General features: G+C 38.2%; 1 protein-coding gene across 2 annotated transcripts in view; it reads right to left on the bottom strand.

Annotated features, from left to right (window-relative positions):
- fbxo31 (F-box protein 31) overlaps positions 1-25,842 on the bottom strand; it is a 124,174-nt gene that overhangs the window by 45,345 nt on the left and 52,987 nt on the right. For both annotated transcript variants that reach the window (XM_028810107.2, XM_028810108.2), the window contains 4 exons: positions 13,717-13,793; positions 6,908-7,075; positions 2,676-2,750; positions 2,027-2,136 (listed from right to left, as the gene is read on the bottom strand). In XM_028810107.2, the coding sequence (XP_028665940.2) occupies positions 2,027-2,136; positions 2,676-2,750; positions 6,908-7,075; positions 13,717-13,793 (430 nt within the window). The remainder of the gene's footprint in view (positions 1-2,026; positions 2,137-2,675; positions 2,751-6,907; positions 7,076-13,716; positions 13,794-25,842) is intronic.

Here is a 25,842-nt window from a genome sequence, read left to right on the forward strand (position 1 = left end):
TCCCCCCACCGACACAGCTTGTCGTACACAAAGTTCTCCCAGCTCAAGACTGGGTGTGAGGTGCCTTGAATTGTATAGGGTAAATATATTTTTATTTGAAACACATACATTTCATTTCATGTGTGTTCCGTGTCTACAACGATCTGTGTAATTGAAGAATGACAGGAAATGCGAGGCAAGAAATGTTGCACACATAAATAGAACAGAAATTTTTTTCATGTTCTACTAATAATTGGCCAAATGCTCAAATGAAGTATATAATGTGTGAAGACTGAAGTCCAAATATCAAATAAACACTTTAACAAAAGACAAAGTGTTGCGTGTGGCTGGGGCCCTTGCCCGACCGAGTGTTACCTCCCCCAGGACAGTAGATGGCAACCCCCCTGGGTTGCAGTGGTGCCTTGGACTCCTGCAGGGCTTCATGGGAGTTGGAGTTTGGTGCAGCCTTGTTGGGATTTACAGGCACCGCCAGTTGGTGCTGAGCACTTGTGGGCAGTTCTTCCACCACACCTGGAAGTACTGCTGGAAATGAGTCATCCAGCACCTGGAGCACTTCCGGGTGCCTTATAAAAGGAGTCAGCAGCCACTACTCGGGGAGCCAGAGTCGGGAGGAGGAAGACAAAGCTTGACCGGAAGAGCAGAGGAGAGGAAAAAAAGAGGAAAAGAAAAAGAAGTATTGTGTTTGTGCTGTGCTTTGGACTGTGTTGTGCCTGTGGGAAACGGGGAAGGCGTTTCCCACAAGGAAAAAGAAAAAATAAAACGTGTGCCTTGAACTTGTGTCCCACACTTGTCAGTTCAGGTGGTGGTGCCAGTCTGGTGGTCCACAACAAATATAACAAAACAAGTGAGCCTTTTTTCAAGAATTTAACCACGGTAAAAGAATGTGGGATAAGGTACGACACACACACCCACATATACATCTGCTTGGCTGGTGTAGAGGTAAGAACTGCGGTCTCTAAGTCGAGAGGTGGCAGGGTCGATCTTGGGGCTTTCTAACATTAACTGTTTTGAGTAGTGAGCAGCTATTTATCAGTACTATTATAGAATAAAAACATACGTTTTGATTTATTTGAGTCTTTAACAGCCGGTGTAAATTCATGGCACTTTTGTAAAAGTTAGCGTTTTGTTTCTTTATTCACTTTTATTCTCTGTCACATTCACGCTCCCCCCGATCTGACACTGTTAGTTTTCAAATAAAGACGTGCTATAACAGAGGTGAACTCAGATGAGGATGAGGGCTCTAGATCGGAGAGGACATAAGCCCTCCCCGCAAGAAACGTCCACTCACACATAAGAACGTTGCTGCATCAGGCATAAATGCAAAAGATGGCACCGTTTGGATGCAGCAACAGGTTGGCATCATCTTGCCAGTGAATTTGCCACACACATCCTTCAACGAAACAGCAGGACCTAAAGAGCTTGTCAAGGTATCACGTAAAGTTCTGTTTGCAATTATGTTTTGTGATGGTCTTTATATAAAAAATATTTATATGTTACTTATATAAAAGCCAGATCGATTTTATTTACGTATCTTCCTACAGCGTAAAGTCACAAGTAGACTGCACAGCTTCCTGTGTTTGATCAACATGGGCATTCTGACAAAGTACACATGCAATGCTACTTCAGTACACAAATGACTTCAGCTGCAGGTGAAAGCTCCTGTTGCACTTTACCCAACTGTTGTTACGGTTCTGCCTTTGTTCAGAAGCAGCTCCAAAAGCTTTATGACCTTAGTCTCGGAAAGTCTTTCTCTCGTGGGAAGACTGGGATCTTTTCCTGAATAAGGAAAGCAGTATCAGAGTATGCTTTTTTTGGGTGTTGGAGGTTTGAAGATAGGCTGGGCAGCAAGCAGACATAGGGAGAATATGCAAACTATACGCAGCATGAACTGACTGAAATGCAAACCCTGCCTTGTCCTTCAATCAAAAAAATATTTATATAGAGTTAAAATAAATGGAGGCTTAACAAGTAAATGTCACTTTTATGTGAAACTTTTACAGAACTTCCCACTTTAAAAGATACATACTCATATTGGCAGGTATAAATAAATTTCATGAGAATAAGCTCCTGCATGTGTTCATGAAAGATGTCCTCTAGTGTTCGACCCCATTCCTCTTCTAGCCATGTACGGAACTCCTGTAAGAGATAACCACTATTATACTTGACTGTTTTGTAATGTTTTTTAAACAGCAAGGTCTAAAATGAAGTACAACACAGAACAAATTGAAGACATAAATTAGGTATACCAAGCAACCGTAAGTTCATAATAAAAAAATATTTAACAGGAAAAAACCTTCTCTATTGCTATTCAGAATTGTATGTTTCAAACAAGACAACAAGTATCAATTTAGAATTCTCTAAGGTGCTAGTTTAAAGTGATTATATTATATACTACATGTAAAGAGTTGGATTTATTAAAATGGAATTTGTCAAAGGCAGTACCTTACCATTTCTCAGTCTTTGTTAGACCCATCTTTGTTTAGCTACTATGTATATGCTAATCCAGCCAGTATAGCAACAACCTCACTTTTACATTACAGCTTGTTATAAGACTATGCCCAGTAGCTGATTCCATGCATGATCTCACTTTTAATAAGTACAAGTACATAATGTTTTCACATGAACTGATTGTTTCCTGTATTTGGGTTGGATGCAATTCAAAATCTATTCCTTACTTCTTGCCTTCCTCCAGGCATTCGATGGTGATCTGTCTGATTACATTTTGTTGAAAATTCATCCTTTTTCACTGTCTGCAAAATAAAAACAAAAAAATGACATAATACACTACTAGGGATGGGAATTGATAAGATTTTCACGATTCCGATTCCATTTTTGATTCTGTTTAACAATTCGATTATTTATCGATTCTCCTATCGATTCTTATTTTTAAAAAAGGAGAACACACAGGTCGATTAACTTAGAACTTTGTTTTATATCTTATCTTTGAACAAGATAGAAATTTAGGAGTAGCATGACCTTACAAACCCAACAGTGAGATCTTAAGAGATCCACAGCCTACGGCTCCTCGAAGGGGTGCCATGGGGTCCCCAGAAAAAAATGTGTAAATGTAAAATAATAATAAAATAAATATTCTTCTGTAGCAATAACAAAGTATAACATAAATTATTCTGTGGCAATTACACAAGAATGTCCAGTAACATTTACACTCTCCTTTTTAAAAGTATATATGAGCTGAGCACTCAAAAATAAAACTACATCAGCCAGCAACAAATACAATCAACTCAAGTCCAATGGAACTGTGCACAGTGCAATTCTGCAACCATCAACTATTTTGACAGCTACATCCATGTTGGCCGCATTATCAACAGTGGCTGCCACAACCTTGTCTTTGATACCATACTCCTCCAAGATCTCATCAGTCTCCTCTGCTACAGCTGTCCCTGTCTGTGCCTGGTACACTGGTTTGGTTTTGAGGACTTTTTCTTGAGCCTGGCCATTCCTGACATAATGCAGCGTTACTGTGAGGTAATGATCTTGACTAAAACTTGCCCATCCATCTGCAGTGACGGCTGCCTTCAACACATGTTTCAGCTCAGAAATGGAAACGGATGAAACATCTGGTAAGAGGAGAACACGCAAATTTGACATTCCCTGACTTAGCATACAATTAAACACATTCACTTACCGAAAATCGGGGGCATCTACTGTGGCAAATGGGTGCAAGCCTTTTACCACAAACTTAGTCACTGCTCGGTGACATTCGTCTATCCTGGCCTGTGTCATTTTACTTTTCCCCGCCTCTGTGAAAGGAGAAGCTACCGGTAGACTGCAGCGAGAACTGCCAGCATCTGAGACAGCCAGACTCTGTCTGTCTCTCTCGTCATGGTCATCTAAATGCAATGCACAATAATAGCAGGTTTTGCAATAAGGCAAATCGCGCTAACATAATATGCAATGTTAATTGATTAGTTACCTGTCGTATTAACGGGAGAGGACCTGCAAACGTTACCGCTGCTGCTGGGTTGAGATTCACTAGTCCGGAGCGGATCAAAAACACAACATTCATTTAAGGTTATCGCGTGTTTTGTGTGCAAATGCTTTTGCATATTCGTAGTGTTTCCTCCCTTTGATTAAATATCTACTTTGCAAGTATTGCAAGTTGCCCTGTTGTCATCCTTTCTCGTAAAGTATAACCAAACTTTTGAGCATTTGTGCCGCTTAGGCGCCATGTTTCCTGCTGGGTAAATGACGCTACGCAACGCGGTGACGTCATTCGAGGCAACTGGAATCGATAGGGGAATCGTTTGCAAAAATGGCAAGCAATTCCAAGGAATTGAAACAGTGGGAACCGGTTCTCAACAAGAACCGGTTTTCGATGCCCATCCCTATACACTACTGAACATCTCTTCATATGGTCCTTTTTCAATAAGTATGATCTTTGGTATACTTTTACAAAACAGGAAAGTACCAAATTCAAAACATATATTCGGTACCAAATTCTACAAAAGGATCCTTTATAGTAGTTAGATATTGGTGTTCATTGTACAAAAGAATGTGCAATTTGCACACAATTCCATAGTATACTTTAGTCTACTGTATCATTTTGGCGACATTTTGAATGTTGATTTACACATGCATGTAGTAATTTCACCATCCTGTAGAAGCGATAAGACTTTATAAACCTATAAACCTATTTCACTTATTGAAAATGTGGTAATTTAAAAAAACAGTTTTTACTGCTTTTGCTGCCTAATCTAATTTTTTTTAGAAGAAAACAGCAGGTTCAACTTATAAATATGGTGTCACTTGGTGAGTGGAGGTATTGTGATTTAAAGACAAGGTTATAACAGAGCAGCTGATTGTGAGGGGTGGAGAATTGGTTAGTTAATAGGTACATGTAATTGAGAGATCAGCATAGTAGCTGCTTGTTAACTGCTTTGGGAGTTAAATGGGGGCAATGCCTGCATACAAGACAAACTGCCAGAGTATGGAAATGTAAGGAAAGTAATTTGCTGATTCAGATCAGGTTTTGGGATGGCTGAAAGTGGAGAGTCCAGACTGAGCAATCTAAGGGCAGCATGGAGTGTCTTTCATCCACAAGATGCATCGAACCTGGGATGGGATGCTGGAGGTAGAAAAGACAGTGACCCAGTTGAAAGTTCTACCAGTATGGAGGGGAGATGGCAGAGAAGCTCTCTGCAGGCACTGACTTGAGGCAGCAGTGACGGAGCTAGAAGCACAGCCAAGTTCAGGGAAAATGGCATCAGGGTTTCTGATCTGAGAGAGAACAGCAGAAACTAGTGAAGATCGCCTGGGAGAGAAACTGCAATTGGAATGGACTAATGGAGATTCAGCAGATGGATGGAATAAGAAGAAAGAATAATTCATCGCTTGCATTTTCATTGGGAATGTGGTGATACAGGGGGGTCTGCTGGAGCCAATCCCAGCCAACACAGGGCACAAGGCAGGAACCAATTCCGGGAAGGGTGCCAACCCACCGCAGGGCACACACAAACACACCCACACACCAAGCACACACTAGGGCCAATTTAGAATTGCCAATCCACCTAACCTGCATGTCTTTGGACTGTGGGAGGAAACCGGAGTGCCCGGAGGAAACCCACGCAGACACGGGGAGAACATGCAAACTCCACGCAGGGAGGACCCGGGAAGCGAACCCAGGTCTCCTTACTGCGAGGCAGCAGCGCTACCACTGCGCCACCGTGCCGCCCAAGTATTGATTTATGTTGTAATAATATAATATTAAACATACACTGATCAGCCACAACATTAAAACCACCTACCTAATATTGTCAAGCTCTTCCTCATGTCATTAAAACAGTTCTGACCCAACAAGGCATGGACTCAAAAAGTCCTCTGAAATTGTCTCATGGCATCTGGAACCAAGACATTAGCAGCAGATCGTTCAAGTTCTCTAATTTACAAGTTGGGGCCTCCACTGATGCTCAATCAGACTGAGATCTGGGGAAGTTGGAGGTCAAGTCAACACCTTGATTACTTTGTCATGTTCCTCAAACCATTGCTGAACAATTTTGGCTGTGCAGAAGTGTGCATTATCCTGCTGAAATTGGCCACTGCTATCAGGGAATACCATTGCCATGAAGGGATATATGTGGTCTGCAACAATCTTTATGTAGCTGGTGCATGTCAAACTAACATCCTCATGAATGCCAGGGCCCAGGATTTCCCAGCAGAACATTGCCCAGAGCATCACACTGCCTCTGCTGGCTTGACTTCTTCCCATAGGGAATTCTGCTATCGTCTCTTCACCAGATAATTGATGCACATGCACCCAGCCAGGCACTTCAATTCCTCAGACCATACCACCATCTTCCATTGCCTGCTATTTGGAGATGCTCTGACCCAGTCACCTAGCCATTACAATTTGCACTTGTCAAAGTCACTTATATCCTTATGCTTTCAGATTTTTACTGCTTCCATCTCAACTGACTGTTCACTTTCTGACTAATATATCCCAAACCTTGACAGGCACCACTGTAACAAGATCATCAATGTTATTTACTTCAACTGCCAGTGGTTTGAATATTGTGGCTGATCAATGTATTATACATTAAGTGTGTGTGGTCTGTACACTGCAATGGAATATATGTACATATTTATACTTGAAGTCTATATGTTTATTTTTCTGTAAACAATACAACTTTAATAAACTTATTTGTTAATTTGTAGTTTATTGCTGAAAGGTGGGTGAGAACATGCATGATTGCTTTGAGCTGGATATTGGCTTGCTCAACCTGAACAAAAAAATAAATCTAATTAACTGGTGGTCACATAAGTTTTGACACACTAGGGATTTATAGTACCTTGGTGGTTTACTGCTACTTTTGGAAATAAAACCAAAACCAAATAGCTAAAAAAGATATCTGTAAGATATGTATAGATAAAGCAACTATAGAGAACTAACCTGTATGTCTCCTTTATGGGGTCCTTTATAGCCATACATGCACTCTACTGTTGCCTTACTTGACTCCCACATGTGAATGCGGAAAAGGGGTCTGCGCCTCATTGGATCATTAACTCGTGGATCATGTGGTGGGAGATACATCCAGCCAATTATAAATAAACCATCCACCTAAAGGTAGCAAGAGAAAATATAATTTAATAACAACACCACAGCAAACCCAATGGTTAACAACACTGTTAAATTATTCAAGTTGCCATCAAAAAAAAATCTAACTACAGAACTGACCATATGTTTGGTTTTTTTTTTTTTTTAATTTTGTAACTCAAAGTCCTACTAATGAAGCTTAAAATTTTGTAACCAGTAGATAACATTAACAAAAAGGTTCTGTGGACCAGTTTCAGCACAACCAAAACTTTAGGTAACACTTCTCCATGGCATGAAGGCAGGTCATACATTGCAGTCATAGCAAGTCTTGGAAAACAGTAGTGTAATACTCCATGCCCTGGTGCAACTGAAGCAGCTAAATGGCTTGATGTGAAGGTCAAATGACCACCCTACTAGCTATAAACCTCTTCATGTTACCTTTTACAGTTCTTTTTAACATCTGCTTTTTAAACATACAGGCACTGGGTTGTTAAACAAGCACCTCTATCTGACGATCACCAAGTCATCATCACCAGCTACTGTTGCATATTATAAACTAAGCTAATGATAACATAGCCTCCTCAGTGTTATATTTACCCCCGGAAAACAAGTAAAAAAAATGTTGAATTTTTTTAACATCAAAAAATGTTTCGGTTTATAACAGGAACGTGTAAATACCAAATAAACACTGTAGGAAAGATATGTCTGTTGTTCACAGCTGTACTAATGCTAAGTTAGTATACTTGCTTCATGTGATATATTTTGAAACTACCCAATGCACATAAGCACCGTTCGAACAGATATCGAAAGATTTTTTTTCTGTAATATTTTATTCATTGCTTGTATATGACAAGGTAGAATGTTACTGCCTAAGCCACACGATCGGCACCACCCATTGGGTTACCGTAGCCTCCCACAACCTAAGGCATTGAAAATTCCACATTTCCGGGATAAACACTGACAGTTACTGCACTGTGAACAGTGCTTAAGTGGCACATGCTTTTCTTGTCCTCCTACTTGATTGCAATTATTTTACCTTTTTGCCACACAGCAACTTGAAGCATTCACATGAACAGAGTCATCAGTTATATTACAGTGATTCAGTCATACTGTGCTGTATGTGTCAGTTTTCCTTTGGTAAAAATCTCAAGATGATTAAGTGAGGTATAGAAACTAGGGCTTTGCAATGTCTTATACGCTGACAACGTTATAGTATCATTTCAAAACACTGACCATGTATAGTATCATCGCCTTGGGTGGGACAGAGGGGGACCCTTGGGTGAGGAGATCGAGAGATACTTGTGGATTATGAATAATTAACCGATCTCCCCTTGTACCACAGTATGCGGGCTGGAGGATGGTGTCTTTTAGCTAAGGACACAGTAGTTTTGTTGTCTCACAGATTGCTGTCAATTTAGCAATCTGATATTACTGTACTTGTATTCAGTAATGTTATTTTGATGATTCAAAGGTTATTTGTTCCAAGTTCATTTAAAATTACTACAAATCATGATGATGTATTAGCACAAAGCTCTAAAATTAGCTCTGCCTCATCATAAAATAAAATTGAATAAATGTCTGCCAATAGAAAAATAGTTTTTTTTTTTGGAAACTAGAATTTACTGATTATTTTTACTCACTCAAACACAGCATCCTCAGTTGTTCTCTTTCTATCTTCTTCTGACCAGAAAAATCTAAACAACTCAGCATTCCGTACAAAAAAAAAAAAAAATCGTACTTTGTTGTGTTTGACCATGAATTGGATAAAGTACATATTTTGCCATTTCTTATCATGCATGCAAATGACATGCCGCAAAAAAAGTGCATAATGCCGAGTGTTGATTGTTATTGTGAGCTTGCAATGTATGTGATGTGCATGCAGAAGGACAATGGCACAAGCTTTGTAAAAATACATAAGGTGCTGCTTTTATATATAGTGTAGTGTTTATCTCAGATTTACTATCTCATGTACAGAATGAAATTACATTCCTATTTGCAAGCAGTGGTTGAAGTGGAACCAAATTACTGGCAGTACTCGGTTTAGCAAGTGTTTTGTTCCACCTCCCAATTTGTTATTATATTTACATGAAGGGGTGGGGAGCTCCTCCTCGGAAGTCAGAGTGCGTGTATATTAGTATAGAATATCGAAGAGAGGGGGATCCCCTTGAAGGTTACAGCATTGTCTGTCAGAACAAGCAAGCACCACCACATCACCACTTTCCATGTCTGGTGCCTGAGTTTTTCCGACACTGCTCAATACAGTAATTATTTTCAGCAACAGTTTTCTGCACCATACTATCAACAACAAATTGTAAACAATCCAGAAAACTATGATCAACAGACATCTTCAGACTGGGATTACTAGGATGTGCAGGATTGTCAGCAGTAGTAGCTGACACCTAGCAAGAACACCACAGAAACTTGGCAGGTCGAAATTTACCGAAAAGGTGTCAGTTTTACTGTCTGTGTCAACATCTGATGGCCAATTTACATTGTTATTACTATCATTCGATTCAAGCAATGGCTAAGTTTCAGTTTGTTCTAAAACTGGCTTTATGTTTTTTTTTGCCATCGTGTTTTTGGTAGGAGGCTCCATCCCACTAACAAGTATTGATGAGTTACCATGAAGTGGCAGATGGCATGGAAATATTTATGATTTTCTGCAACATATTTCATCCACTAGTTGGCAACAGAATACTGTCCAGCAAGTTATTTCTGCTTATAATGTAATCATTATAAGTCACCATAAGTCTGACTCTGATTTAACCAAATTTACACTGAATTCCAAGCTGGATTCACGCTGAGGTTATTGTAAAGGAGGTTGAAAGGTTCCAGTATTTTTAAGCTGGAATAGGAATCAGCAAAATTTATAGATTTTCAAAAGAAAGTCCAGATCTTTTGCAATTATTAAGTGTCTTCTCCTTAACATGTGATTATGACTTTGCTTGTGGATAGGATCAGCACTATCAATTTATTTGCATTACATACTTGCTTGAAGAAATCATGTTGTGATTATTTACTTGTAATTTGTTGGTTATTAACATCTCTGTTAGGCACAAATTTAGTGTATTAGAGATGTCATAAGAACTGCCACAATTCAGTACCAAGTCCATACAAAAAAATCCAAAAATATAACAATACTAGCTTGTTTACAGCATTGGTAGTACCAAGTAAAAGTTACTACTGCACTCATGCATGACTGTAAGCAGATGAACTACTTCAGAAGACTAACTACTATGTAAGAAATACATGAGTAAAAACTACAAAAATTGCTTAGAGTGGTGATAATACACCATTGATATCTCCTTCCATTGAACTCCCTATGCTGCAAGTCAGCTTTTCCTTTGTATGTCGCTTTGGCTAACTCATTAAAATATTTGGATATCGAAATTTCTCCTCCAATGCAAATCATTACAGCATCTAATTACCATTGTATTTTTAAGCGTGTCAAAGAATCCCTTTCCTCCTGGTCCTTTCTTCCACTGTATTTTCGTTCCAGATTGGCAATTACTAACATGAACATAGTCCCCATTTTTAACTCTGTTAGTGCTACACACCTTCTATCACATCCATAAAATAGTTTTTCAGGAGTTAGAGCTCATTGGTCTGCCTTCCTATAAAATGGTAAGCAATCCGCTTTGCTCCGTAATAAGTCTGAGGGCAGGGTGTCTTTGCCAGACCTAAAATAATACCATTGGTTATTTACCCTTCAACCAATATGGAACTGATTACATCCTCCCACCATTCTGGACCCCTATTGAATTCAACAGGGTGTCCAAGAGATCCTTCTCTGTTCTTCTGTTTACTGCTTTGAAACTAAAGTCATGCCACCCTACTTTAAGTCCCTTAGTATTAAATGTTCTGGCGAAGGGTGGAGAAACATCTTGGCACAACTCCAATTTAGCTCAGCCATACCCCCATCTTCAAGACTCCTGTCCTTTGTACTGGCAGCAGACCCATCTCTTTTGATGGTTGGTGCTAGGTTATTTTGCTCCCTAGGCCAAGCTAATTAGTGCACCAACCGACTGTTCAGTAGCTAACCTGTGCAGCTGGGTTCCCCCACCTTATGATCTACACCACAGGCAAATGCCTAACTCACCTTAATGGTGGCACCCGCCCTGAGTATACATTGCAATTACTTGTCTAGCTGCAGAGTTTGTGTCACTGCTTGAACTAACCAGTGCAGCATCAGTGACTGAGGAAAAAGTCATAGACAAGGCATAATCCATACAATAAATGTTACTTTTCCTTGTGTTTATTGCTAAAGATTAAGATGTTTCAAAATCAATAAATCCTTTTATGCTAAAGTATAATTAAACAGGCCAGTACAAATATTGTACAGCCAAACATTTCAACTTCACTGGAACATTCACCCACTGGCACTCTGGTGGTGTTGCACACACTGAAATTTATTTTTTGTCCCACCAATCCCAAAGGAATTTTTTTTAATTCCATTTTTGATACCTTTTACATTTGCACTATTTTTTTTTGCAATTACTTCAACCATTGTTTTTCCATGGTCAATCCTTTGTTACTTTATGGTTTCCTTCTAATGCTGGTCTAGATATCAACAACGTGTTTGGTCTGTTTTGTTTAAAAAAAGTTTGGAGAAGCTGTAGAGAAAAACTACTGGATGACCTTGAGGCATGACCTTGCCCAGACAGTTTTAAGCAGAATGAAGAGGCGGTGACCTAATTTGGGGAAATCTGTTTGATAAACTTCAACCTGGTGAGGATGCTTTGGACAGGTTTGCATTGGACTCCTAAATCTCCCTATTAAGGCCTATGTCAGGTTACTGGAGAGGAGACTCCTTCTGATGGCTGGGCCTAAGACAAAGGATGAACAATGTGGATTCTGTCCTGGCAGTGGAACAGTGGATCAGCTCGTCTCCCTGGCATACTTACTGGAGGTTGACTAGAAGTCTACATGTGCTTTGTATATGTGAATAAAAGCATATGACCATCCCCCTTGTTGTGGGAGTGTTGCAAGAATATGGGGCCGCTCTGGAGTGCTACTCATTCGCCATATGAACATAGTAAGAGCTGTGCCTGAATACTTGGCATTAAGTCGAATTTGCTCATTGTGGCTGTTGGACTTTGTCAAGACTGTGTTTTGTCACTGCTCCTGTTTGTGGTTTTTATGGAAAAAGACAGAAGGCACATCCAAGGATGTGAGGGTGTCCAGCTGAGAAAGTTAAAGGTTACATCATTGCTTTACGTTCTCCTCTTTGCCTCATCTGAATGTGACCTTGGGCAAACAGGTGAGTGATTTGCTGCTGAGTGTGAAGAGGCAAGGATGAGGATCAGCACCTCTCATGGTTCATTTCTGGAAAAGTGAATTATACTCTCTCTACATAAGAGGGGGTGTTCTTTGTTGAGGAGTTCAAGTATCATGGCATTTTATTCACAAATGACAGAAGAAGAGAATGCGAGATCAACAAGAGGACTGGAACAGTGACAATTGTTTCTTTGGCGATATACCAGTCTGTGGTGGTGAATCAGAAGAAGAGTCAAAAGACAAAGCTCTTGATTTACCAGTCAATTTATATCTGTTATCACCTATGGTCATGAGCTGTAGGTATTGACTGGATGAATGAGATTGCAAGTATAATCGTCAGATATGAGGTTTCTTTGCAGGGGCTGTGAGCGGACACTCTGTGATAGGGTGAGAAGGTCAGCTATTTGGGACAGCCTCAGAGTAGAGTCGCTACTCAAGAGTAGCCAGCTGAGGCAATATGGACATGTTGTAAAGGCACTCCTACTTGGGAGAGACACTGCAGCAGACCCAAGACATACTGCAGAGATTATATTCCAAGTGGCTAAGGACCTAAAGAGAATTCCCTGAGAACAGTTGGAATCTACAGCAGGGGACAGGAATGTCTGAGCTGACCAGCCTTCCTGCAGCTGCGATTATCACAAGGAGAAACAGTTTGAGATAATGAGATAAACAAGTCTCATGCAACATTTTGCAATGCTTGTGTACAGTTCCTTTAATACCAATATATAAGTCTGAATACAGAATAATCTGTACTAAGCTGGTCCAAATTTTATAAACATGCTTAGCCCATTTCAGACTGTTCATCAAGCCCAGCTTGTATCCTAACTTTTTCAGTTAAGTACTAAAGGAGTAAGTGTCTAGCTTTGCATTACATTTTACAAACACACAATTCTTTTGCAAGGAATTTCAGATCCTACTGTGCAGAATGTAAGATAAACAGTACCCAGATTAAATTGTAAGCAACACTCAATCATTCAATGGATGCCACATGTTAAACTGAACACTCTACGATATTCTCCTAGAAGTTATACTTTAATTAATTAGAAACAAACTAATGTGAAAAGACCAGTTTTGTAAAGGGTTTGAGTACAACATCCTCTGAATATGAATACTGCTTTTAACTACATATACTTCTATCATATGATATCAAATTATAAATTGACTTTATCCTCGAGTAACACTCGTATAAATTGTGTAAAGTCTTTCATACCATACCAAGTTACAATTCAGCAGGAAAAAAGGGTTAAAACTCAAGATGAAATGTTGATGTAATAGTAATTGTAGTGATCATTCAGCATTTAATACTTTTTTTAGGTACAGTAAAATTGTTACTTCAGAAAAAGTAATTAAAACAATGCTTTCATATTATTTAACCTAATCACTCTTACCACAACATTGAGAAGTCCTCCATAAGGTCCAATGTCAGGTTGCCATAAACCTAGGATGTGTCGGTAAGGATACAGCACTGAAAATAAGAGAGACAGTAGTAATACTACAAATAAACAAAATTCTTATTATATGCAACTTCCCAGGTGTAATTTGTACTATACATACATTAAATCTTGCTTAGCACACACACTATTTATATTATTAATAGTTTTATCAGATAAATTTAGCATCCATTATAAAATTATATGATTTCCTAATTATTGTTTGTTAGTCTGCTTACTTAGAAAGCCTGGTAAGATACTTAATCAAGGAAACTAATTAATAAATCAGTGTTGCTGGGAAGTTTTAAAAAATTCCAAAATTAAAAAGGAAAACTGGCACACATTGATACATTTTTTCACATTTCCAAATGAATGAGGCCCATTATGGCAAAACTATTCTTGAGCATATACTGGTATCTATTGATTTACATTACTAAATCGGCAAAGGGTCCCTTGTCTGCATCAGTGTGAGAGATTAAGGCAAGAGAAAGGAACACTAAATCAGTTGTTTTAATGACCTACTTGCAAAACTAAAATAAAAACGACTCAAACGTTTCCACAGCTCCAGCAGAAAACATTTTAACTAGAAATAATCAATAATGCACAAAGTCTTAAGTGGTAAGTTTGTGTGACTTGCTGTCTTATATATTGTGTGCACTATATATGTAGCAAGGTTATTACAGTTTAGCCTTTTTATATTACTTTTTATTTCTATATTTTTTTCTGAACTTAGTTGGAAATTCAGTTTAGTTTTCCTTCATCATGTATTTTTAGTTTTAATTTAGTTTTTATTTTACAAAGACATTTCTATTTTATTTTTATATATAGTAGACCCCTGCGAAGTCACGGTTCAGGGTTTGTGGACTTGGTCGTTTGCGGATTTTTTTTCTTAGAACCTAACTATTAATTGTTAGCGGAAATATCCTCCGCAATTTTGTATGGCTTTTTTTCGTGGCAATACTGTGCTGTAGAGAGAACAGGAAGCAACCGCTGAGGGAAATGCGGTTTGGGATGGTGAAAGTAGCCAAACCAACAGCGTTATTCATTTCTCCTTGCTGCTGATTGACTGCTGCCATGTGACGCGTCTCCAGGTGAGTGGGTTTACCACCGCGGTTTGGGATGGTGAAAGTAGCCAATCCGAGAGCGTTATTCATTTCTCCTTGCTGATGATTGACTGCTGCTTTGTGACACATCTCCAGCTGAGTGTCCTCGTGTTTTCCATTTTGTTATTGTTTTGTTATTTTTTAAACGCACACGATGTTGTCGAACCGCTCAGCACCTTCTAAAGCTTCTGGAACTGAGCCTAAGCGCCAGAAGAAGTTTAAAACACTTCAGGAGAAGGTTGATTTGCTCCGGGAACTACAAAGTTATGCTGCAGTAGTTCGCCACTATGGCATTAATGAAAGCACCGTATGCTACATAAAGAAGAACAAAGCAGCAATCTGGAGTACCGTATCTGTAAGTTTCTGTGATAGTGCCAAAAAGGAAAAGACCGTAAGGAATAAAAATATCGTCAGGATGGAACCTGCCTTGGCACTGTGGATCACCGACTGCAGGAAGACGGTAACATCATTCGTGAGAAAGAACAGAAATTGTACCAGCAGTTTGCTACAGGAGACAATGTAGCAACTTCCTATCACAATGTTCCTGAAACCTATAAAGAAAAGCCAGCACGAAACCTCACCAGAAGAAGACCCATACAAAGATATGACTCCCCCTGAAGCACCTAAAGAAGAGGCGCCACCCGAGGAGTTTTAAATCTACTAAAGTTTTAAAGCTACTTCATCATCATCATCAATATCATTCATCTTTGGCGAGTACCCGTACATTTTACTATATTTTAATTAATTGAAATTATTATGTATTTACTCTACTTATAACAAAGAAAATGACAGCACATACCAAAGAAAACGTGCTTACATGAATTACAGTACATATAGCGATATTTTACATTCTAGCACCGCGGAAGACATAGCAGTACAGTACTGTACAGTAAGACGGGTTTACCTTTACATTCTGTTTTTAGGTAATATATTAAGGTAATTTTTTACGTAATGTATTAATGTATTAAGCTGAGTTTGCAACAAAATTAAAATGCTTTGGGGGCGTGCTGCATTTAGGGTTGAAACTATAAAAATAGGCATTTAAAAGGCATTTTTTAATCACATCCAAAAGTCGCGGTTTTTCACAATTCACAGGTGTTCTAGGAACGTAACCCCCGCGAATTTTGGGGGTGTACTGTATATATTAGTTTCAATTTTAGTAATTATGGCATATTAAAGAGCTACTATGAAGTTTAGTTTTTGTGTCACAATGAGAGAACTGTACACTTAACGGGTTTGGATACTAGTTTAATGTTAGTGGAAGCTTACTACACTACACGACACAGTTTACTATTTGGTTTTATTTTTGTCTGATAAAAACAAGCATAATCAAAACCAGGTACTGAATATGAACAATTTTACAAAATTTTACAATTTTTAAAATATTTTCTATGTCATGTATGCTGAACAAATCTGCGCTGACTGTTGGCACTTTTTTCTTTTCCTTTTATTGCCCAGAATGGGCTAATTTGTAATGAATTTTAGGTGAATTTTAAGGTGTGAGGGTTTTTTACTCTAAATGTCTACAGCACACAACATATCCTGCTCCAACGACAATGTGCTTATAATGAACGCCTTGAATATTGCATTCAAAAATCTAAGATACTGGGCTTTGTAATTTTCTACCAGCCATATTAATCTCTGATTCCATCTCGGACACAAACAATTTATAGACAAAATTTTGCCATCAAAATTTTGAAATCAGAAAACAGAATCTACTGTGTTCTGACAGGTGTGATCATGAAAATCACAGGGGCTTAGGAAGAACAGGGCTCTTAGGCTTGAATCAGTTTGCAGACCCCACCTAGCTGTATTGAGGGAAACAGAAAAACAAGCATGTAGTGTCAAGGTTAGGGGCAGTGAGACTTGAATAGCCCATGCATAACAATAGTTAACCTATTTTGAGCAGAGCAAGAGCAGGTAATAAGAGTTCGGACAGACACAAAATGACAGAGACAGCATCTGAGATTAGGAACAATATATGCATTATCTAAAAATGTTAATCCAGAGCAGGATCACAGGAAACCTGGAGCCTACCCAAGTAGGTTTGGATGCAAGGCAGGAAAAATCCCTGGTATGCAATATGTATGATATGGCTGAGGTTAAGAACAAAAAGAATATGATGATTTCAACTATCTATTTTGAGAGAGAGAGAGAGAAAAACACTGAAAAAATGGGGACAGATATTTTAAAACATGATTCTGCTATTGGATTATTTTCACAATATTTGGTATTAAGAATGATGAATATTATCTAAAAAAGATAAATTAATAAATATAGCATAAATACAAAAACACACTAGTATGTTTAGCTTTTCATCGCTTGGAAGACTCTCTCCACCTGCCTACCTACCTGTAGTTCAGTAGAGACGTTGCCAACTCAGGAATTTTACAAAATTTGTATCTCTTCGTTGTTAAACAACATTTTTAAAGCAAAAGTGATTGGTCAGAAAAAATATGCTGATCTTGTATGATGATCTAGTCCAGTGGTTCTCAATCTGTGGGGCGGGCCCCCCTAGGGGGCGCGAAGTAACAAAAAGGGGGGCGCAAAGATGTGAAAAAAAGAAAACAAGAATCGAAAATATGAAAAATACATCTATTGAAACCAAAACAAATTAACTTAAACTGCATTCTGATACTAGAAAAATAAATATACAGTAGAGTTAGATAAATGTTGATAAAAGTTAAGTAGGTATAATAAAATATGCATCTATGATATATCATTAATTAAAAAAGAACAAATTGGTATTAGTGGGCTCCTTTCAAAAAAACGTTACGGGGGGCGCGATTAAAACTTATGAAAACTCGGGTCGCAAATACTTAAAGGTTGAGAAACGCTGATCTAGTCAGTCTCTCGATCAGTGCAGTTTTATTTTCAAAAATCGGGAGTGGTCTCCCCTAGACTTTCTCATGTACTCGGATATGGGGATGGATATTTGAGGAATAAACCACAAGACAATGATTATATTATGTACATTAAAGAACCATCAACAACAAATCAAATCAAATTAATAATATATTGAACAATTATTATAAAAGTAAAGTTAAATCGGACTCTGCAGCTGCATGAATAAAAAAAACAAATTGAGTATGTGTTCAGGTAAAGAACCATTTTCAGTTGATGGATTTGGCCCAAAAGTTAATACAGATCAAGAATTTTGGTGTAACGACCACATGCCAAATTTCACCCATCTATCTAGTTGAGTTTTTGAGTTATCGTGTTTATACACACACATATATACATAATTCCAAAAAACAGTATTTTCTGACTCGGGGAGGTCTAAAACGTCAAGATTCATCAAAATTTCGAGGTTGAGTTTTTTTCATGATTAATATACTTTCTCTATACTTTGTGTGCGAAGTGGCAGGTGAATTACTGTCAACAAAAAGCAGGCACCTGAGAAATAAACTGAAACATTATTCATTCATGATTTTTCTGTCCATACGGTAAAGGATTTGTTGACCACCACATTCCAGTTTCAGGTGTTTGAATAACATCTTGATATAAAACAAGTGCAAAGAAAGGCGGCATGTAAATCGCTTTCTATTCCAGAGGCTTTACATGCGTATTCAGCTTGCTCTGTCACTGCAAATGCTGTGTGAACACCCAGCCTCCTTCACCAGCCGAGGTTCACTGGATGAACAAGTGCAGGCGGCTCGTGGTGGATGACTTTCAGTTTTAGGGGTTAAAAACTAACAGCAAGAATATTCATTCAAAAACGGAAACTAAAATTATTTTAGTAAATTATTATTTTATTTCAGTTAGTCTTTCCAGCTACTTTAATATTTTCGTTTAGTTTTAGTTTTAGTTTTTCATTTCGGTTTTGTTATTTTATTTCAGTTTACGAAAATGTTATTTTAATAATAGTTTCAGTTTTGATTTTAGTTTTCGTTAACTATACTAACCTTGATATGTAGCATATTTTCTGTTTAGAACTTCGTCCAAATTTCCTATCATACTAACAATATTCCAAATGTCAATATTTACAGTGCATCCGGAAAGTATTCACAGCGCATCACTTTTTCCACATTTTGTTATGTTACAGCCTTATTCCAAAATGGATTAAATTCATTTTTTTCCTCAGAATTCTACACACAACACCCCATAATGACAACGTGAAAAAAGTTTACTTGAGGTTTTTCAAATTTATTAAAAATAAAAAAATTGAGAAAGCACATGTACACAAGTATTCACAGCCTTTGCCGTGAAGCTCGAAATTGAGCTCAGGTGCATCCTGTTTCCACTGATCATTCTTGAGATGTTTCTGCAGCTTAATTGGAGTCCACCTGTGGTAAATTCAGTTGAATGGACATGATTTGGAAAGGCACACACCTGTCTATATAAGAGCACAAACCAAGCATGAAGTCAAAGGAATTGTCTGTAGACCTTCAAGACAGGATTGTCTCGAGGCACATATCTGGGGAAGGTTACAGAAAAATTTCTGCTGCTTTGAAGGTCCCAATGGGCACAGTGGCCTCCATCATCCATAAGTGGAAGAAGTTCGAAACCACCAGGACTCTTCCTAGAGCTCGCCGGCCATCTAAACTGAGCGATCGGGGGAGAAGGGCCTTAGTCAGGGAGGTGACCAAGAACCCGATGGTCACTCTGTCAGAGCTCCAGAGGTCCTCTGTGGAGAGAGAAGGACCTTCCAGAAGGACAACCATCTCTGCAGCAATCCACCAATCAGGCCTGTATGGTAGAGTGGCCAGACGGAAGCCACTCCTTAGTAAAAGGCACATGGCAGCCCGCCTGGAGTTTGCCAAAAGGCACCTGAAGGACTCTCAGACCATGAGAAAGGTCTGATGAGACAAAGATTGAACTCTTTGGTGTGAATGACAGGCGTCACGTTTGGTGGAAACCAGGCACCACTCATCACCAGGCCAATACCATCCCTACAGTGAAGCATGGTGGTGGCAGCATCATGCTGTGGGGATGTTTTTCAGCGGCAGGAACTGGGAGACTAGTCAGGATAAAGGGAAAGATGACTGCAGCAATGTACAGAGGCATCCTGGATGAAAACCTGCTCCAAAGCGCTCTTTACCTCAGACTCGGGCGACGGTTCATCTTTCAGCAGGACAATGACCCTAAGCACACAGCCAAGATATCAAAGGAGTGGCTTCAGGACAACTCTGTGAATGTCCTTGAGTGGCCCAGCCAGAGCCCAGACTTGAATCCGATTGAACATCTCTGGAGAGATCTTAAAATGGCTGTGCACCGACACTTCCAATCCAACCTGATGGAGCTTGAGAGGTGCTGCAAAGAGGAATGGGCGAAACTGGCCAAGGATAGGTGTACCAAGCTTGTGGCATCATATTCAAAAAGACTTGAGGCTGTAATTGCTGCCAAAGGTGCATCGACAAAGTATTGAGCAAAGGCTGTGAATACTTATGTACATGTGATTTCTCAGTTTTTTTATTTTTAATAAATTTGCAAAAACCTCAAGTAAACTTTTTCACGTTGTCATTATGGGGTGTTGTGTGTAAAATTCTGAGGGAAAAAAATGAATTTAATCCATTTTGGAATAAGGCTGTAACATAACAAAAGGTGGAAAAAGTGATGCGTTGTGAATACTTTCTGGATGCACTATATACTCTCTCATTCACACCTCTCACTGTTAAATTTCTCATCTGTCTGATAGCATGTGACTGCAGCATAAGGCATGCTCTTTCTTTTATCTTGAGCTGTGGAAATATGACAGAAAGACACAAATAAAACATACAAGAACAATAAGTGGATGAAGATAAAGAGTGAAACAACATCCCAGGTTTATGAGTTAGATTCTTGGGGTTCTGCGAGATTGTTTCTACAGTTAAGTGTTTTGAGCCTTGAAGGAGGTTTAAAAATGTATTTCATTTTTGAACCACTGTAATTCCTAACATAGATGTTAACAGCTCGCAGATCCTGTGATTTCTACCATGAGTTAGGGGTTTGAAATGTTCTTCCAGTCTTTCTAGTCCCATTTTACCATATCTGTAAGTCGTCTTCAGAATAATAATAAGGATTTTACTTTTTTTATTGTATTAAATCTTGTAACATTTCTTTCTGTTTTGATTTACAAGTTTACAGCTTTTCATAAATACATACCTGAAATGAAACTAAGTAACCAAAACTAAAATATGCTGAAGAGTGGTCTGGAATGTTGTGATATTGTACACATAGTTTAAAAGAAACTGCAAAATGCTACAAGATTTTCCTGTTGTGTTTTTAAAATCTGAAGGATGGGTATATTTATATCTATGCGTCTTGGTTTTTGCCAATAGAAATTAACTTTACGTCAGTAGCCCTTTAAGGTTCTCAAGTTACTGCTATGACATATACAACACTTGTATGCATCCTGAAACTATCCTATAAAAGGTACAGTGTCCCGTTTATTCCTGCTACAAGCACGCTTCATATGATAAAAATGTCAAAAAAAACAAATTACCCACATGTATCAAAGAAATGCACTGCACTTCCTATAAATACTGACAGGGCAGGGAACCTACACATCTGAGTTTGTACAACTCTTCAGGCAATTAGAAGTTGGAAATGTTAATAGTTTATATAAAGTTTATATAAAGTTTTATTACTCCAGTATGCATGCAGTGCCATGTGGATACCATCCCAAGAAAAGCAGAGAAAGAGAGAAAGAAATTATACATTTACAGCAGTTTATATAAGCAGTGAACAACATTACTTCTTACTTATATGTGTCTATTCTTCAACACATTATTGGGTCCATATTTAGTACATATCATGAATAGTACAGAAGGGCGTGGAAGTGTGTGTGTGTGTCTGTCTGTCTGTCCGGCCCAGAAGTGAGAGGTAGAGTCGGAGTAAGGGCTCCACCTCCGAGGAAACTGAAACTTGCTTAGCCGCTAATACACAAGCGAGGGTAGCACGTCGGCAAAACAAAACCTCCAAAGAAAGAGACACACACTTAGCCACTAATACATAAGCAAGGCGAGCACATTGGTAAAATGGTATCCTTTTTACTTTTCCTCCTACCGCTAATACACAAGCGATGTGAACACATCGGCAAAACGAAACCTTCTAGAAAAGAGACACCCAGAGTAGTTCCTTTCAATTACCTGACATCTATACATTTCAATTTATTTTCTGACGAGTTCAATAGTTTTTAGGATCCCGGGCTTTTTACAGCATGGGCTTACACATCTAGTGTGTGTGTATATTATATATTAGTGCTGGGCGGTATACCGGTTCATACCATTATGAACCGGTTCATACCGTATTGAACGGTGAAAATGGACAGAGAACATTCCGAAACTGAAGCTGTAGCAGACAATAAAGTTGAACATGATGACACAGAAGAACTTTTGCCGGAATAAGGAGCCGTGTCTGTTGTCTGGAGATACTTTGGTTTTAAAAGGTCGGATGTGGACCATTAAGTTCAAATGTGTGAATTAGGGAATCCATTCCCGGGCTAGGATTCCCGGACATTTTTAATTCCCGCATTCCCGGGAATGAAACTGCTGTAATTCTCGGGAAAACAGGAATGGTCAAGCTCGCATATATAGCGTGTAAAAGTTTAAAAATCGATCAAGAAATAACAGAGTTATAGTTGAAAATAATTAAGGTGGCACCATTGCTGCAGCTTGCACTTCATCAGACAACAGCTTTGAACAGCAACTTGAAATTGCAATGCGTCAGTCTGTTGCATCCGCATTATCTGTGCCAAGAAACTTGCCATCACAGAATGATGACAAGAAACTGGATGCATCAGTAAAACCTGAAATGGCAGTGTTTCAGAGCAACGGCAAGCGCGGACGTTGTTTAGAACAAGTGTATCAGTATCTGATGATTGTGCCACGTACTTCAGTGGAGGCAGAGCGTGCTTTCTCAGCGGCTGGCGTACTTCTGCACGAAGGTGCGCTCTTGCCTGGACGACCGCACGCTGGACACGTTAATAATAATAAAACTTCATTACATTTATATAGAGATTTTCTCAGTACTCAAAGCGTTATCCACACAGGGAGGAACCGGGAAGCGAACCCACAATCTTCCACAGTCTCCTTACTGCAAGGCAGCAGCACTACCACTGCGCCACCTGTGAGGACGTTGTGCTTTCTACGCTCTTATTACAGCAACTAAAGATACATATACTTATATGACAGCATGAACTGCTTGTAGATAAGGTTAGTCTTTTATTTGTGTCAACATATTGCAGTAGTTTTATTAAAAATAAGTGTCGGATGTTCTAAAACTGTTCACATGTGATACCCGTGCACTGTGTCTGGATTCCCTAGTGTGAATACTGTTTCTGTAATACTGGATAATACTGCAAGCCCAGTTGTACTTGTTTTATTTTTTTTTTTTCCAATACTGTGTAATGTACCTGGATACTGTGTAATAGTGTGACGACATGTTGACTTTATTCTCGTAATTTGTCATTAAAGTAGAACATAGTCAACTAAATTTTATCTTAAAATGAATATTTAATTTACTAAATTTTCTCAAACCCCATCACAAGTTATGTAGCATATTAAATGCTTTGTGTTAAATGTTCCTGGAGCCATGTTAATCGCTACATGCTTCTTAGACTGACATCTTCTTTCTCTAACAGGAGGTGCAGGCAGCGATCACCACACAGAATACATTAATTTCATGATATTCCTGCTCTCTGACCATTTAGAATGCTAAGATAATTACTTGATATCATTTTCATGACAAAATGCATTAAAGCATGTATTAATCATGTGGGGACACGGTGGCATGGAGGCTGCACTGCTGCCTCGCAGCAAAGGGGTCCCAGGTGTTCCCTGCTTTGAATTTGCATGTTTTTCTGGTGGGTTTACTCGGCGTGCTTCAGTTTCCTTTCAAAGTCATGTAGGATGTGGGGTTTTGTTATGTTATATTGACCCTGCTAGTGTATGTATTGCTCGTATTCACCCTGCGATGTGCTGGCACCACATTTGCTCCTGCCTTGCACACAATGCTTGCTGGGATGGGTGCAACCCTGAATGGTTGGCATAATTAAACATGTATAACGAAAATTTTTTTTAAAGCTCTGAATACTCCGTGGTCTAACTTTATAACTAGTTTTAATTTCACAAAGACATTTATCGTGTGGTGATTGGTTATGTGGAGAAAGAAAAAGGAAGGATAGGAACTGGGGGTTTGTAGATGTCAGACAGAGACAGCACGCATGAAATAAAGAAAGTCTGCTCAGAAGAACATCCATTGAATTCTGTGCTTGTGTCACGACCACCAGATCACAAACCCAACATTTACACAATATTTTAGTTAAACCTGTGCGATACCCATTCATACATCTAGTTTTTTGGAGCCTTGTCACACCTGCCATAAACTTCTCTACACTGAACGTACACCTGGGGATCCCTTACAGCACTACCGCCACACTACCGTGCATGTTTAATACCTGCTTTAATGCATTTCATCATGAAAATGATATCAAGTATTTATCTTAGCATTCTAAATTTTCAGAGAGCAGGAATATCATGAAGTGAATGTATTCTGTGTGGCAATAGCTTCCTGTGCCTCCACTTAGTGCAGAGGAAGTCAGTTTAAGAAGCGCATAGTGATTAACAACTGGGTCGGGGAACACTAAACACAAAGCATTTAATGTGCAACATTAACTTATGATGGGGTTTGAAGAAAATCTAGTAAATTAATCATTGATTTTAGGGTGAAGTTTAGATTACGACATTCTACTTTAATGACAAACTATGAGAATAAAGTGGAAATGTCAACTTTAATCTCAACATAAATGGTGAGAATAAAGTGGAAATTTTGAGAATAAAGTTTTTGTTTTCTTCACCGTGGCCCTAATACACTTCCGTAGGGCTATACCACTAATAGCATTATAAATGCAAGTTTCAGTTTTATTTTTTTATGTATATAGCTTAGCTTGAAGCAAGGTCCATATTAATGCAGTTTGCCTTAATGATGGTTCAGTTGGTAAATATGTCATGACCAAGTTGCACTTGTTTTATTTTATTTTTATTTGGTGAATACTGTGTAATGCACCTGGGCTTGAAGTAATAATACTATTACTGGAAGTTGCACTATTATTTATTATTTTAAATATTATGCACTTTAAGGATGGTAAAGTTATTTAAAAAGTCACTTTAATGTGTCAGTGGAAAGAGATTGTTAACATTAATAGAAAGTGCAGTTGGTTTACAAAAAATATTTACTATTTATTCCATTTCTAAGACATGTTCAGTGCAATACAACTTTTGACAAGTACCTCTGGATATTTTACTAAGTCTAAATGCCTATTTAGATGGTTGAAAATATGTTGTCAAAATTTTAATTTTTTGCAAAATTTGTTCAATAAAAAAGGTTCAATATTTTGACTGCAACTGTCATGCAATGTGATTCCTTCTCTTTATTAGTGCCACCCCCTTGAAAATTATCACTTTATGGGGCCATACAAGCCTGTATTAATACTTGTGTGCACATTAAAATATTTTATTATACAATGTACAATTCTCATGACAGTGGAATACGTTATTCTTAGCCAGTCTACTGCAGTAATTGCAGTGGAAAATGTGGTTAACATCCACTCATGCATGGGAAAAAAATACCGTTGAATACCGTGAAACCGGTATAATTTTGAAAAATACCATGATATAGAATTTTGGTCATACCGCCCACCACTAATATTATATATTTATATATATATATATATATATACATACATATATATATATATATATATATATATATATATATATACACACATATATATATATATATATATATACACACATATATATATATATATATATATATATACACACATATATATATATATATATATATATATACACATATACATTATATACAGTGGTGTGAAAAACTATTTGCCCCCTTCCTGATTTCTTATTCTTTTGCATGTTTGTCACACAAAATGTTTCTGATCATCAAACACATTTAACCATTAGTCAAATATAACACAAGTAAACACAAAATGCAGTTTGTAAATGGTGGTTTTTATTATTTAGGGAGAAAAAAA

Source organism: Erpetoichthys calabaricus, chromosome 9 (genome assembly GCF_900747795.2).
Source record: "Erpetoichthys calabaricus chromosome 9, fErpCal1.3, whole genome shotgun sequence".
Classification (NCBI taxonomy): domain Eukaryota; kingdom Metazoa; phylum Chordata; class Cladistia; order Polypteriformes; family Polypteridae; genus Erpetoichthys; species Erpetoichthys calabaricus.